The following is a 16439-nucleotide window of genomic DNA, read 5'->3' on the forward strand; positions in this document are numbered from 1 at the left end:
CTCATGATCAAGGATACCCCACGAGGTGAGATTTTGCGTGGAGCCCCAGATCTTTGTCGATTGACAGTCATTTTGTACTTCTTCCATTTTCTTACTATGGCACCAACAGTTGTCTCCTTCTCGCCCAGCGTCTTACTGATGGTTTTCTAGCCCATTCCAGCCTTGTGCAGGTGTATGATCTTGTCCCTGACATCCTTAGACAGCTCCTTGCTCTTGGCCATTTTGTAGAGGTTAGAGTCTGACTGATTCACTGAGTCTGTGGACAGGTGTCTTTCATACAGGTGACCATTGCCGACAGCTGTCTGTCATGCAGGTAACGAGTTGATTTGGAGCATCTACCTGGTCTGTAGGGGCCAGATCTCTTACTGGTTGGTGGGGGATCAAATACTTATTTCCCTCTGCGGAATGCAAATAAATTCATATACTTTCCACAATGTGATTTTCCGGATTTAATTTGTGATGTGCTATCTCTCACTGTTACCAATAACCTACCCTTCAATTATGGGCTGCTCATGTCTTTGTCAGTGGGCAAACTTACAAAATCAGCAAGGGATCAAATACTTATTTCCCCCACTGTATTGCCAGTCTTTATATAGCAACGCTGCCCAGGTGCCCTTATTAGCACACCCCAACAAGACAGTAATATAGAAATGGATAATAAATGCTAAAAGGACTTAATGCTTCTTCATAAAATAGTCTGAAAAGGTAGGGAATTTTGTTTTTCTTTGTGGAGAGGGGCTTTGGCCTTGAAGTTTCCTACTCCTCAGTACTTGGATTCAGGGATTTTGAGGCTTCAGTCATAACCAGTGGCGTAGCTACAGGGTGCCACGGAGGCCTGGGCCCCCACAAACTGGCTCCGGTGCCCCCGGTTTGGCTGGCGGGGGTCCCCAACCCCTGCCAGATTAGGCATCTGTCTTGCGTCTTACATTGCCTGGCCGCAGTGAACCATTATCTGGGCCCTTCCAGCTTGCGCGCGTCTCTGTTGACCCTTCACCCTCCCATCCTAGCTCTATTGAGCACGTTCATTGGAGCTGCAGGTGCTCATGCTCACAAAGCCACAGTTATGCAGCTTGTGATTGAATGAAGTAAGCGGGTTTTCTGAGCGCATTACTGTATAACAAACGAGAGACAGAGAAGGGGAGAGCATGCGCCTGATGGGGTAAAATCACAAATATTCATATTTAATATAATCATAATAATGGCGGAAGAGGAGCAGTGGCAGTGGTGTCTCAGGCGCGGGGAGGGCGGGATAAGCGGGTGTGAAATGGATATGTGTGTGAGGCGCCAGTATCTGTTGTTCAAAGGGGAGAGGGCGGGAGATCTACTGACGGAGGGGGTTTAAAAGAATAAAATGTTGTTTCTGGCTCTTTTTCTCTGATGTGTGGGAAAGGCTCGGGCTTTGGTGGGTAGGAGACATTTTTTTTCTTGTTTTTTCCATGCTGGCCTGGACTGATGGTACCTCGGGGGATTCTCTCGCGTTCGCAGTGGCTGAGGTGTCTCTGGGTGTCACATCATGGAGAGATGCTGGCTTTGCTGCCTGCTGCTCTTTTCTGGAGCTCTGGGAGGTTGGTTGGTTGGTTGCTGTATCTGCTGCTTTGGGAAAGTGTCACAACTGTCTGGAATAGTGAGCCCTTGGACCAAAGCCGGAGCTTTGGCAGACAAATCACCTAGGCTGGCACAGGCAGGAATCAGAACAGACTGGACTAAGATAAACTAACAGACTCAACACAGGCAGGACCAAGGTAACTAAACACAATGGACTAACAGACTCAAGACAGGGCAGGACAGAGGTAACTAAACACAATGGACAAAACAAAGAGCGGATCCAGACGAGGCAAGGAAAAGAAGACAAAGGGCCAGAACTGGAACCCAGACAGGACAAGGCAAGACTCGGAACTGGATTAAAACTGGGTCCAGAAAAGGGCAAGACAAGGACAAGGCAAGGACTGGATCCAGACAGGACTAGACTGAAAGAGACAAGACAAAGCACAACTAGACAGGCAAGATAGGGTAGGAGCTAGGCAACAAGAATAACAGAAGCAAGACAATAAACAAGGAAGGAACAGGATTCTGGATTCTCGAATAGGCTTGGCTAGAACAGGATTCAGGATTCTCGAACAGGCTTGGCTGGAACAGGATTCTGGAACGGGCTTGGCTGGAACAAGATTCTCAAACAGGATTGTGAAGCACTGCGTACGACTGGTAGCACTATAGAAATGATTTATAGTAGTAGTAGTAGGATTCAGGAACAGACTTGGCTGGAACAGGATTCAGGATTCTCAAACAGGATTCAGGATTCTCAAACAGGCTTGGCTGGAACAGGACTGTGGAATGGGCTTGGCTTGACTGGAACAGGATACTGGAACGGGCTTGGCTTGACTGGAACAGGATAATGGAACGGGCTTGGCTTCACTGGAACAAGATACTGGAACAGGCTTGGCTTGGCTGGAACAGGATTCTGGAACGGGCTTGGCTTGACTGGAACTGGATTCTGGAGCAGGCTTGGCTTGGCTTGACTGGAACCGGATTCTGGAACGGGCTTGGCTTGGTTGGAACAGGAGTCTGAAAGGGACTTGGCTTAGCAGGGAACTGGGACAGAACTAGCTCAAACACAGAGCAGGAGCAGAATCTGGCTCAAACACACAACAGGAACAGAACTTAGCAGAAACAGAGCTCAAGAGCCAGGAAGCAAACATAGCAGACAAAGGATTAAGCAGACTATGGGAAGACAAAGAAAGAAAGAAAGAAAGAAGCAAGTTTCTTACCAGCATCCACAGCTGGAGAGGCCAGGCAGATTGAGAGGCAGCAGACCAGCTGCATAGCAGTGAGATATTTAGGGACAATGCTGGCTTCTACAGATTCTCAGAATTAACAGACAAGAACTACACACACAGGAAACAGAATAGGGGAAACAGGAACAGAGCTTGGCTAAACACAGAGCTTAACTACAGCAAAAGTCAAAAGCAGGGCTAGACTAAAAGCAGGAGCCAAGGGTAGATGCAGACACGAAGGGCAGGGTGTGGCTCTAGAGCCAGGCTTTCAGGATCAAGGTACAAAAGCAAACACACACAAGCAAAGCATTGAAACACAACACTGAAAGAAACACAGAACCAGGCACAAGCCTCTCAGGAACAAAGCCAAGCAGAGATATGTCCTATACAGGTAACACAGAGGCAAATTAAGAGACCTCTTGCAACGGCAACGTAGGAAAGCTCCCTGGGTCCTTATAAAGAAGTAGGCTGATGATGTCACAAGTAGGAAATGAAGCAGGGAGACCAAAGCGAGGCTTGGCTTCAGGGACACCAAAGCAAGGCTTGGCTAACAGGAAGAACAACAACAGGAAATGAAGCAGAAGCAGGGAGACCAAAGCGAGGCTTGGCTTACAGGAAGAACAACAATAGGGAAAAGGGCAGATTGGAGAGGTCACAGAGCTAGATACAGAGAAACAGTAGGTCTGAACATAAGGGCACGGCCACAACCGTGACAGAAAGGAAGGGAGAATGAGGGACAGCCGGGATCAGTTGTACTTTTTGGCCGTGTTGGTTTTCTGGGGTACTGTTGCCATTTTGTCATTTTGACGATGGGAATCTCGAGCATATATGTGACCGGGAAGTGCTTGTGTATGTGCAGAAGCTAAGAAAAGACATCAAGCTCATCTTCCTTCAGTCCGAATTGTATGTCTTGATTGATTTTAGTATCTAGGATTTCTTTTTTTTAGTTCAAATCAAAGTTATTTTCATGTTATTGTTAAACTTTAAATGTCATCGATGGTATCACTAAGAATCAAAATGGCTCCCTTCAATTACTTAAATTTTAAGTGTATAAGTGTTGTATAACATGTTGGTTGTGTCAAAAAGTTTCCAGTATCATGCTGTTGCTATCTTTTCAGTTCATACTCGTTTATTTGCACAAAGGGCTAGTACTGGTGTTTAATGCCTCCTAGAATGGCTGTGAGCCCACTACCCAACTTCTCTGATTGGCACCCTGTCCTGTTTTCAGCGCCATGCTCACATACTCAATTTCATTAAAATGAGCATACAGGGCGCTGAAAACAGGGTGCCAGACAAATGCTTTAGGTGGTGGGGGTTGGTAGGCAGTAGTGGCAGTGGGAGGGCGGCAGCGGGGATACAGGCCAAAATGTGCCCCCCCCCCCACCTTGGGGTCTGGGCCCCTCCCTTCCCATCGAGGTCTGGCTACATCCCTGGTCATAACCATTTAAAGATTCCTCCCCCCCTCCTCCAAACACACACAATGTTTTTATTCCCTCCCCTACTCCAGGTACCTAGTCTTGTAATAGTAGTGACAGTCATAGGAGTCAACTTTTCAAAATGATTAGCAAGGGCTAAGCCCAATGGAAATAACCCCTCCCTGTACACATACAAGGAATTTTCTCAATATTGGGGGTGCTCAGGCTCCCACAGAGCCAGCTCCTATGGTGGCAGTCCTGGGCTAGAGTTCATGTTGTGGACACTAGGTATTTATAAGTTGATATTCAAAGCCACTTACCTGAGTTAAACCAGTAGGAATTTCCTGCAGTTTGATTTATCCAGGTAAAACTTTCTGATGTTTTGGTGCCACCTCAGTAAGGCCAACACACAATCTCTCCACTGCAAAACGCTATACACAAACTTGTGCAAAAACACACTCATAACCTTACCAAACCATAACCGCACTAATTCCAAGGACAGGACGAGCTACAACCTTATGCATGGAAAGGCAGCACTGTAATTACACCGGGCTCTAAAACACCAATACACTACCTTGTGAAAAGAAACAAAAAGGGCTGCAAATACTACATGCTAGCAGAATACTGCACCTTGATCACACATGAAAAACACAAAGAACTAGAAATCAAAAAATATGAAGGCAAAATACTGAACTGGAAAGTTATCTCAAGAAGTCAGACTCGGTATGCAGCAGTACTAGAGAAATTGAAACTTACATTCAAAATATCACAGATGCACATTTCCAAAAGCTGACATATTCCAATTAATAAATTCTGAATAAAATACTTTTTTCTACCTTTGTTGTCTGAGCATTTAGTTTTTCTATTCGCTTTGGTCCCAGTGTCTTCTGTTTTATGCAGTGTCTTCTTTCCATTTGATATTTTTTCACTCACCATGTCCACCATCCTCCTGTGTCCTTATGCGTCCTGTCTACCATCTGTAGTCCTGTCCTTATCCTTCCTCCAGTTTCAGCATCTGCACTCAGTGTTCCGATCCAGCTCTTAAATTCACCAGTTTCTCCTCCATCCATATCCAGCATTTCTCCTCACTTCCCTCCCCTCCATCCATGTGCGTCTACTTCCTGTGTCTTCCCTTCCCTCCATCCATGTCCAGCATTTCTCCTCCATCCGTGTGCATCTCCTTCCTTTGACTTTCCTTCCCTCCATCCTTGTCTAGCATTTCTCCTCTCTCCCTTCTCCTCCATCCGTGTGCATCTCCTTCCTTTGTCTTTCCTTCCCTCCATCCTTGTCCAACATTTCTCCTCTCTTCCCTGCCCTCCACTCCATCCATGTCCAGCATTTCTCCTCTCTTCCCTCCCCTCCACTCCATCCATGTGCATCTCCTTCCTGTCTTCTCTCCCCTCCATTCATCCATAAATGCCCAGCAACTCTCCATTCTCCCCTGCCCTCTCCTCCATGCATCCATCCATATCCAGCAAATTTCCTCTCTCCCCTGTCCCTTGCTCTCCCCTCCATGTCCAGCGATTTCTCTTCTCTCCCCCTGCCCTCCCCTCCATGTCCAGCATTTCTCCTCTCTTCCCTCCCCGCCACTCCATCCATGTGCATCTCCTTCCTGTCTTATCTCCCCTCCATTCATCCATACATGCCCAGCAACTCTCCTCTCTCCCCTGCCCGCCCCTCCATCCATCCATGTCCAGCAACTCTCCATTCTCCCCTGCCCTCTCCTCCATGCATCCATCCATATCCAGCAAATTCCCTCTCTCCCCTGTCCCTTGCTCTCCCCTCCATGTCCAGCGATTTCTCTTCTCTCCCCCTGCCCTCCCCTCCATGTCCAGCATTTCTACTCTCTTCCCTCCCCGCCACTCCATCCATGTGCATCTCCTTCCTGTCTTCTCTCCCCTCCATTCATCCATACATGCCCAGCAACTCTCCTCTCTCCCCTGCCCACCCCTTCATCCATCCATGTCCAGCAACTCTCCATTCTCCCCTGCCCTCTCCTCCATGCATCCATCCATATCCAGCAGATTTCCTCTCTCCCCTGTCCCTTGCCCTCCCCTCCATGTCCAGCGATTTCTCTTCTCTCCCCATGCCCTCCCATACATGTTCAACGATTCTCCCTGCCCTCCCCTCCCTGTCCAGCGATTCTCCTCTGCTCTCCCCCCCAACAATTCTCCTTTGACCCCCCCCACCCTCCCCCTCTCATCCATGTCCAGTGCCTTCCCCAGCTCCCCCTTTTCAGTCTCCGAATTCAGTTCCAACCCAGCCCCTCCTTCCCGCCCTCAGCTCCCCAACAGCCCTCCTCTCTGTTTCTTCCGCCCTGCATTTAAACATTTTATTTTAAATCGCAGCAACGACACTGAAAACAGCACAGCGTTTCAGCGGGCACACCTTCAGCCTTTCCCTTCTCTTTCTGTGTCCCACCTTCCTCTGATGATGTATTTCCTGTTTCCGCGAGGGCGGGACACGGAGAGGGAAGGGAAAGGCTGAGGGTGAGCCCACTGTCATGCTGTGCTGTTTTCAGTGCCATTGCTGCGATTTAAAATAAAAGGTTTAAATGCAGGGTGGCAGGAACGGAGAGGAGGGCTGTCAGGGAGCTGAGGGGGAGGAAGGAGGGACCGAGAGCTGCCTGTAGGCGGGTTGCACCGGCTCTGTATTTGGGGGGGGGCAATGCCCCCCTCGCCCCCAAAACTACCTCCATTCACTGCATTGACTTTGGCATCAGCATCAAGCATAACAGGAGATTCAGTCAAAGATGCAGAACTTCATCGTCATCTATGTCGAGTGCACCCATGTAGCATCGAGATGGTGCTGCATCGAATTTGATGCCACATTCATGCCAGGATTCTACATCCTCCTCGTTGATACTTCAAGCATCGAGGGACTTGTTGCGCACAAAACCTAAGAAGCATTGCCATTGCTCTCCCTCTAGGTGCTCCTCCCACACCTCCCCTGCATCCATGTTATTGATGCACGGTAAATGTCCATGCTGTAGTGACCACACTGCATCTCTACAGTTCATTTCTCATTGAGAGCCTTCAAGGTCTTCTAGATCTCCTATGCCTGCACAGGCTACATCTCAGGTGACGTCCACACCGGCTTCTGAGCCAATACCGACACCTACCCTTCATGAGGAAATCCGTGCTATGCTCAAGGAAGAGCTCTCGGGGTTACTGCAATCACAGTCTCTACAGGCATACAAGCCTGTGGATAATCAGAGACAGTCACGGGAGAGTTTCTTTACTCTAGCCCGACGTCAACCTTTGGGAATAGCACATACCCGACCAACGCATGTATCATAATCAGCACAGGAGCTTTCTCCTTCATCAGAAGCTCATATGCTTCAATGCATAGCCAACGTAAAGTCAGCACTCTCTTCCATGTACTCCTCATGAGCAATACTTTGCAGAGTCAGATCTCACCTGGGAGACAGATCATGGCCTACAGGACCTCTCAGATGAGGAGTCCTATGACATCTCCTCTTATCTTTCTCTACCAATTCAGAAGTCCCACACACACCACCTTAGTCAAAGAAACAGCCTTTTTTTTTTACTCCTTACTAGAAAGTATTGCCGCTGTTCAGTTATTGAAACCAACAAACCTTCGTATCAGACTCAGAGGGAGGCTTCTTCTATTCCATCAATGTGGGCTCTCATCACCTCCAATCGCTGGGTGTTACACACAATCCAAGACCCCAAGATTTTCCACCAAGAGAGTCTCATTTCAACTCCCTCCAACTCCAGTTTTTACAAGAGGAGATCTCTGCCTTCCTCCGGCAGAATGCAATAGAACCAGTTCATCCATCAGACAGGGGTCAAGAACTCTACTCCAGATATTCTCTAATTCCCCAAAAAACAGGAGGAATATGTCCAATTCTCGATCTATGAGACTTAAACACATTTCTCCATGAAGAAAAGTTTTGCAGGATATTTCTGGGGTCACTACTTCCCATGATATAGTTCAATGATTGTTTTTGATCCCTAGACATCAAGGAGGCATATACCCACATACTTATTCTACCTGAGACTGCAAATGTGATCTAACATACAATCTAGATCGCATAAAGCCTTATTGACAGTCCTCCCAGCTCTTTGTATCCTTTGATCCTAACAGATTAGGAGTTCCCATCACCAAGCATACAATCTCTACTTGGGTGGATGACTGCATCTCCTGCATCTATGCTCAGGCTAGGCTGACCCTTGATGGCCATGTCACCGCTCATAATGTACGAACTATGCTGGCTTCAGTAGCCCATTTCCAATCTGCCTCTATTCAAGACATTTGCAATGTGGCTACGTGGTCTTCTGTCCACAGTTTCACAACTCACTACTTTCTGGACCAGTATTCCAGGCAAAGTAGCCACTTTGGACAAGCAGTTCTGCAGAATCTTTTTACTGTTTAAAATCCAACACCAGCCTCCAGCCCATTTTCCATTAGGCTCACTATTTGCTTGACTGTCAGAATATACTTTTCCTTTGAGCCTGGTAGCTTCTGAGTCCAATTCGTAAGAATATTATTCCTGCTTGTCCTTGAAGAAAGCTAAGTTACTCACCTGTAGCAGGTGTTCTCTGAGGACACAGGCATATATTCTCACAACCCACCCACCTCCCCTTGGAGTTGTCTTCTTAGCCTTAACACTGTATTGCCGGTCCTGCACTCATGCGTTGGGCGGGAAGGCTCCTGCGCATGCACTGCCTTAAAGATTTAAAGGCAGAACACTTTGGCAGCGTCCACATCAGATCCGTCGTATGACATCACTCATTTGTGAGAATATATGCCTGCCGTCCTTGGAGAACTATCTGCTACAGATGAGTAACTTAGCTATCTTGGAACTGGAGGAGAAGGACAGGGGAGATACGATACAGACGTTTAAATACATGAAATAAATCAATGAACAATTTAACCTTTTCAAAAACAGGGAAGCTGTAGAACTAGAGAACATGATATGAAGCAAGGAGGGAAACTGAAAAGTATATCAGAAAATAACTTTTCAGAGAGGGTGGAGGATGCCTGGAATGCACTTCTAGGGGAGGTGGTGGGAAGAAAATGGTGACAAAATTCAAAAAAGGTATGAGATAAACACAGCTAAAGATTAAGTAGCTAGAGAGACTATTCTCCATTTAGCTTGATTTTAAGACTTGTTCACTCATTTCCCATCAACTTTATTTTATTCTTGTCTTGAAGATGCCCAAACATTACTCCTCTTATCTACTACTACTACAAATCATTTCAGGTTGATAGTGCTAACCAAGGAACTCTGATTCCTCATTGTCCCTCCAAACCAGTCCATGCAAGTGGGTTGTGCTTTTCTACCAGCAGATAGAGCCTGAAAACTACTAAAGCTGTGACATCACTCTGTAAGACATATAGTCAGGCTTGAACCTGCCAATATTTCTCATTCACCAGCAAATTGTAGATGCATATCTGTGCAGAGCAGCTCTGGTTGGGGGGAGGGGGTTCCCATAGATCCCCTGGTATTTTGGTGGATGGTTTAGTTTCTTTGGTGTGCTAGTTCTGGTCCATTGTGTGTTAAAAAAAACCCAACTATTGATTTTTCACCTTGAACTGGCCATGCTCATTCAGTTGACCTCATTACAGAGCATCTGCCACTTGTGCCGTGGCCCCTTCCCTCACACTGTGGGAGGGTATCTTTGAGTGCTTCCCAGATGCAGGTAAGCAATCAAGCTAACTGGATCTTTAAAAAAAAGAGTGAAGAGGAGAACATCTCCTGTTTTAATTCATACCTTCCAGGCCTTGTTCTATTGAAGAGAGAGAAGTGGTCCTTAATCTTAGCAGCACAGTTGACTCACAATGGCTTCACTGACCGAGAAAGGCAAGTGCTCTGTGGCCTGTAGTGCCTGGAGACTGGTTGCAGCTGCAAGCAGCCTTTGCCACCTGTGTCTCAAGTTGAGACAGGGAATCCAGAGTGAGCTCTGAGCAAGTGCTGCATAGGAGTACAGCTGGGTTGGTTTCTGATTCAGCGGGGGTTCAGTTTTGGCAGGAAAGTCTGCCATTTCAGACTGCTCTGATGCAGAGTCATTCTGAGGAGCTGCTGGTCCTCACATTGCCTTAGAACCTGTTGCCATGAGGACACTGCTTTCTCCCCTGAATTTGTCCATGTCCTTGTCCTACGTTCAGCCTTTTGTCTTGAGAAAGGACTCTCTGTGGGGGATCCAGCAAAAAGTCTCTGGCCTCAGGTTCTGGAGAGCCCATCAGGGTCCAAATTACCAAAGTTATCATTCTCCCAAGATGCTAAGGATGAGGAGCTTTATGACCCCTGGCTGAGATGTCCTACACACAAACCTAGACTTGTCCTCTGGATCTTTGGGGACTTTGGAGTCCCCTAAATATTTCACCAGTTTTTCCAAGTCCTCTTCAAAAACATATTAAGGTGGGTCTTGAAGGCTACACTACAAGGTGATTGGTAGGGCTACCATGCATGTAGCAAGCGCGCCCACCCAGCAGTAATTTTGAAGTTTGCATGCGCTGTTCCCGTGGTAGAAAATATTTTTCTATTTTCTACTTTGGGGGTGTTTCTGGCAGTAATTGGCAACTCAGCCACATTGGCACGCGCTGCAAAAGCTCTTACCACTAGGTCAATGGGTGGCAGTAAGGGCTCAGGCAGTAAATAGTCGCATGCTACTTTTAATTTTAGCTCAATGCCATTTACTGCCCCCATTAAGAAAGCCTTTTTTCCCAGCCACGGTAAAATAATGGTCCAGCACGCACCAAAAACACATGCCACACTACCACAGGCTACCTTTTACCACAGCTTAGTAAAAGGATCCCTTTGTGTGCATATATATGGGTTTACCCCTGTATTCTGTAGCGGAATCTGTGCATATAAACACAGTTATTGAGTAGGTGCTCCACTTGCAGAATCGGGATGCCTAACAGGGGTGTCTAGCTATAAAATTGCCCCCCAAAGTGTTTTATCTGAACTAGTAGTCCCTTGTTTCTTCCTTCCATTGTGGATGGCCTAGTTCTAAATTCATAAGTTATTAAAAAGTCACACAAATTATCTTATTATTCACTCTGATTGTCTCTTAGAGCTTATGTACTGGGTTCAGTGATTATTAAAGTTTATTGTGGTAATCAAGTCATGCTAAAGTACTCCAGAAAGGTTCCGCATGTTGTAAGAAGTATACTTTTGGTTTGCAGGGTGATATGGGAGATCCTGGAAATATTGGGAAACCAGGGCTCAGAGGAGAAAAGGTAAACACTAACCCCCCACACCCCCGGATGCTTACAGTTATATTGTGAATGCTGGTAAGATCACTGTCCCATAATTGGGCCTATCAACAATGCAGATGGGGCAAAATGAGCAGCCAGCAGAAAGTAATATTGGCTTTGTCTAGACCCCTTAAAACAGTTTACCCTCTGCCATCGAGGAAGGCACACTTTTTACTCATACATTATTTTTTCTAGTTGTATATACAGAACACCATTAATGTGTATGTCCATGCCAATATATGATGTAGGTGAAATATGATAATGGCAAACAAGAGACTTGGTACTAGATATGTAGAAATGAGTTCAATTATTGGGGATTGCAGCACTTAGGGAACTGTGCTGAGGTGCTAATAGAAAGCTTCATGGCACAGCATCAGTTGATTCAGGATTCGAAGATAGGCAGAAAAGGAATTGGCCAAATGGAGAAAGGAAGGGAATTTTACAAGCAAAGAAAGAAGGAATAATAACAGGACAGAAACTGGAGTTGGTCATGCCTTGGAAGACTGGCAGGTGGGGTATGAGACAGGATGCTGATGGGGGGAGGCAGAGGTTTTTTTTTATTACTATTTTTATATAAAAAGATTTATTTTTTTTTGGCTGATGGAAGCTGGACACAAAACTTTTGTTTTCATTTAACTTGTTATGTTTGTTATTTTAAATAAATTAAAATGAAACAACAAATCATTTCAAAAACAAAAGAAACATAAACAATGGAATGAGAGAAAAGGAGGGATAGATTTGGTGGTGGTGAAGGAACAGGATGCAACATTTGGCAAGCAATTAGATTTAAGAGACAGAGAAAGCTTAGCTCACACTCAAACTCAACCTAAGCACAGAAAATCCTCCGCAAAAATCTGTGCACTGAACTTAAACATCAAAAGTTTCTATGGTTTTTGAAAATAATTCCTGACTGTGTGCCCTTTTGTGCCACAGGGTGATCCTGGTGCTCTTGGTCCTCTTGGAATTGATGGGCCAAGTGGAGTTATGGGAGAGAATGGTGAGAAGGGCCTTAAAGGAGAGAAAGGACAAGAAGGTTTATTGGTAAGTACCTCAGACCTCCATGAGTTCTCTCTAGCAAGAAATGAGAATTGCATCATATCCTGTTAGATGAACTGGATTCTCTGTTTCTCATTGTACTTTCCTTAGCAAATATTTTAACATCCAATCCCAGCTTATAACAGCAACCTCATCTAACAAAGATAATTCCAACTTCTTTTTTCCAGTATATTGGCAATCTCCTTTTACAGAACCAAAATACTAGCATAAAAACTGAAGTAGAAAGTACATTAGAATCCCCTGAAGTAGAAAGTACATTAGAATCCCCTGAAAAAAGATAAGTTGAGGGTGATGGGATGAAAATAGACATAGTCACAGTATTGGGATAAAGGAGTAACCCAGTGGGATGCTGAGAACAAGAGAAGCCTCAGGTACAAACTGTAAGCCCTCTGGGGAAAAGAAAATACTGACTGTACCTGAATTTAACGTGCCTTGAACTACCAATGATGTGAGCTGAGAAAAATGTCTACCTCTTCACTGATTTAATTTTGTATTGGATAAGTAATTCCATATTATTTCCTGAACAGGGTCAAGTAGGCCTGGTTGGAATTGTAGGCCTTGTCGGTACCAGAGGACATATGGTATGTTCCTTTTGTAATTTTTCTCATTTGAAAAATGTGCACACTTCTGAAGCTAAAAGTCACATCAGCACACTGTACATATGGCTTATTTTTCCATTCAGAGGAAGTATATTTAGGGTGTGCAACAACATTTACCTAAATTTAATTAAATAATTAACTGTAGATCAGCCAAATAAAATCTGTTACAGTGAGTAAGCCTAATCAAATTGAGATGCTGCTGTGGTAATGATTATCAGAGCCCCATTCACCCCACCTCACCTCCCAACCAAAGAGTAGATCTGGAGGAAGAATGGAGCAGAGTGACTAAAACTGAAGTATGAAACACTAAGGGGATAAGAAAAAAATGATTTAGGAGTAAGACCAAAAACAATAAAGGTAAGTTGATACATTGAGCAATCTAAGTTAGTGCCTGGGCTAGCACTGTGGTTGAGCAAATGTGTTTTTCTCACGTGGCCTCACTGTTCAGCCCCTGCTAACTTAATCAAATGAGCTCCCACAGTGAGACTCTGCATTCCCCAAGGGCTGCCCTGGTTAGTGCTGCTACATTAAACGTTGGCAACAACTTGCAAGGACATCAGCATTTCTTGTTGCCTGCCACAAGTGGCCAGTGGGCAACTGCAGTGTACTTAGTCCCCTCTGTTCAAAAGGATAGGATGTTGTATTTGTGGATGAGATTATTAGAATGGTCTTTGGGGATTTCAATTCACAAAATTATAGAACAACATTCTGCCTTTATTCTACAGTTCTCATTCGTACTTGGATTTTAGAAAGCGAATCAAAACTTGGTTATTCAGAAAATTTGTATTACATAATTGATACGTATTTGATGTTATATTAGATGTTATCCTGGGTTATGACCTAGCTTCTTTTATATTAGCTACTTAGAGCCGTGAGGTCATGTGTGTTATGTTATACTAGTAAAAAAAGGCCCGTTTCCGAAACCAATGAAACTGGCGCTAGCATGTGGTTTTTTTTGTGTGTGTGTGTATGTGTCACAGAGTTATTTTGTGTGTGTGTGAGTGTGTGCAGGTTGTTGATGTGTGTCTTTTTTTGTTTTGTTTTTTGCTTGGTGGTTGGGGGATGTGCTATGCTGTGCTGGCAAAGTGGGTTGGATTGGTGTGTGGCTTTGAGGGTGTGTTTCTGTTGTATTGTGTGTGTGGTTTTGTCTGTCAAGGAGGTTTGTGGAGGGGGTCTTTCTGTTGGTGAAATGTAAATGTGGTTGTAGGGGGGGGGTCAGCCTTTGTTGAGTGTTGTTTTTTTTTCCATGTTGTTTTTTTTGTGTTGTGCTGAGGCAGCAGTGTTGTTTTAGATGGGCGGAAGGTTGAGGAGCACGTTCTTTGTCTGTCGGTATTTTTTGGCCGTTTCAGGGCTGCTGTAGGGGAATGCTGGAAGAGAAATATGCTGTTGGGAGCAGCGCCATCTTTTTCCATTGGGCTGGGGTTCTGGGCATCCTGGAGGTGGGTGACGGCTTGCCAGAGGACGGGTATGGTGGTTTTAAGTTGGCGGAAGGGAGAAGAGCACGGTCTCGGGCCGTCGGGGGGTGATCCGGTATGTTTGGTCCATTTCAGGCCGGCTGCAGGGGAATGCTGGAACATTTATGCGCTGCAGGAATCAGCGCCGTCTTTTTCCGGGTGCTCGGGGAATCCCCGAGGTGGGAGACAGCTTGCCTGAGGCTGGGGATGGTTGGGCACGTCCTTGGCCACTTCGGCAAAAGGGGAAGAGGAAGGGGGTGGGGAGTTACCTGCAGCCGCCTGAGAAACCATGTATTCTTTGTTTGTTTTGTATTATTAGTTTGCATTTCTGTTGAAGAGTGGATGCCTTTCGAATGATGGAGGTGGTGCGTCGGTGTGCGGTTGTTTCGTTAGTTTGGCAGCCAGTCTCCAGCGATTCCTACTCCTCCCCCTTCCTTGTTCGCTGTTTGCTGCTGGCTGGGTCGCAGGTAATTCTTCCAGCTGGGCCGCAGGTTGTCTTGTTCGCCCATGTCCCAGATGGTGACGGGCACGTTGTTTTCCGGCTCCTCTGACTCCATGTCAAGCGATCCCAAATATAGTCTGTGCTATAGGCCCTCTGGCACTCTTCAGTACTGGCATTAGGCATTTAATAATTCCCCCCCCCCCCCCCCCCTCTTCCCCGGTCTATTTTTGCACATACCCACAGCAGGAATGTTCTTCTCTCGTTCCAGCGGTGGTTCTGTGCTCTCCATGCTGCACAAGTAATGAACCATTGTGCTGGGGAATGCTCCTCCCTTATTGTCACGTAGTTTCCTCTGATTGGTCTGTCTTACGTTGCCTAGTGTTGCCTGGGAACGGTGTTGTGATGGTCCTTTGTGTTTCAGAATGTTGAGGGTGTTTTTTCTGATTGGTCCGTCATGCGAGGGCGGGGCAGAGAGACATGGTCAGTGTTCTGGCTTCACCACCATGAATCCATGAACCCTTCAGTGAGTGACTGAGTGACTTCAGAACGTTGTCTTCAGAACGTTGAGGATGAGTTTTATTATAGTAGATGATTGAGACCCCCCCCCCCCCCCTTCACTTGTGGATTGTGACAACAGAAGAATCCCTTTTAAAAGTTAGAATTGAGACAACTCCATATGCTGAGTCTTTGAAGGAATAGAAAGTGGGGCAGAAAGTTTTCCCATTTTGTTTGATATCACAATCAGTTCATTGATAGCTGTTAATGGGGAGTCACACTGAATAGATGCTTTTTGACAGCCATTTCTAAAATGTGAATATATTTGATTCAATCTCTTGAACTTAATGCTTTTTTTATGTTGATGATATTCAGATCCCAGCTAGAATAGATATTACAAGTTCATCTGACTTAGCTCAATTAGGAGTCCTTTTATTAAGGAGCGCAAATGGATTTAGTACAGTCTTAACGATTAGTATGTGCTAAATGCTAAAAAACCCATAGGAATAGAATGGGTTTCTTAGCATTTAGTGCACACTAATCTATTACTGCAAGTTAGTAAAAGAAGCCCTTAAACATTAAGCTTCAAACTATATATGATTGGATGTTATATCAGAAACTAAAATTAAATCCAGAAAAAATCAAAGGCCCTCGAAGAGGAAAATATGTTGCCCCAGTTGTTCAGCCTCAACTAGCTGGTTGACAGATTTCAGTGTTTAATTCCATAAATTTAGGGGCCCTTTTACAGAAAGGTGACAAGCCCAACACGGGCTTACTGCTCGCTCTTCCGGGACTACCGCCAGCCCAATGTGGCCACCGGTAAGGGCTCCCCGCTGCATGGCCACACAGTAAGAGCTATCTCACCGTGTGGCCATTTTTTCAGCTTTTACTGGCTGCGGAAAAAAAGACCCTGCAACACGGGAAAAACAGCCCACGCCGCTAGCACAGGGCCCTTTTTCCCGCAACTTGGTAAAAGG

The 16439-nt window shown here is 45.6% G+C and overlaps 1 protein-coding gene across 2 annotated transcripts in view; it reads left to right on the forward strand.

Annotated features, from left to right (window-relative positions):
- The window catches only part of LOC115472910 (collagen alpha-1(V) chain-like), a 256126-nt gene that overhangs the window by 112748 nt on the left and 126939 nt on the right, over positions 1-16439 (forward strand). For both annotated transcript variants that reach the window (XM_030207418.1, XM_030207419.1), the window contains exons 20-22: positions 11345-11398; positions 12350-12457; positions 13000-13053. In XM_030207418.1, the coding sequence (XP_030063278.1) occupies positions 11345-11398; positions 12350-12457; positions 13000-13053 (216 nt within the window). The remainder of the gene's footprint in view (positions 1-11344; positions 11399-12349; positions 12458-12999; positions 13054-16439) is intronic.

This window comes from Microcaecilia unicolor, chromosome 6 (assembly GCF_901765095.1).
Source record: "Microcaecilia unicolor chromosome 6, aMicUni1.1, whole genome shotgun sequence".
NCBI classification, from domain to species: domain Eukaryota; kingdom Metazoa; phylum Chordata; class Amphibia; order Gymnophiona; family Siphonopidae; genus Microcaecilia; species Microcaecilia unicolor.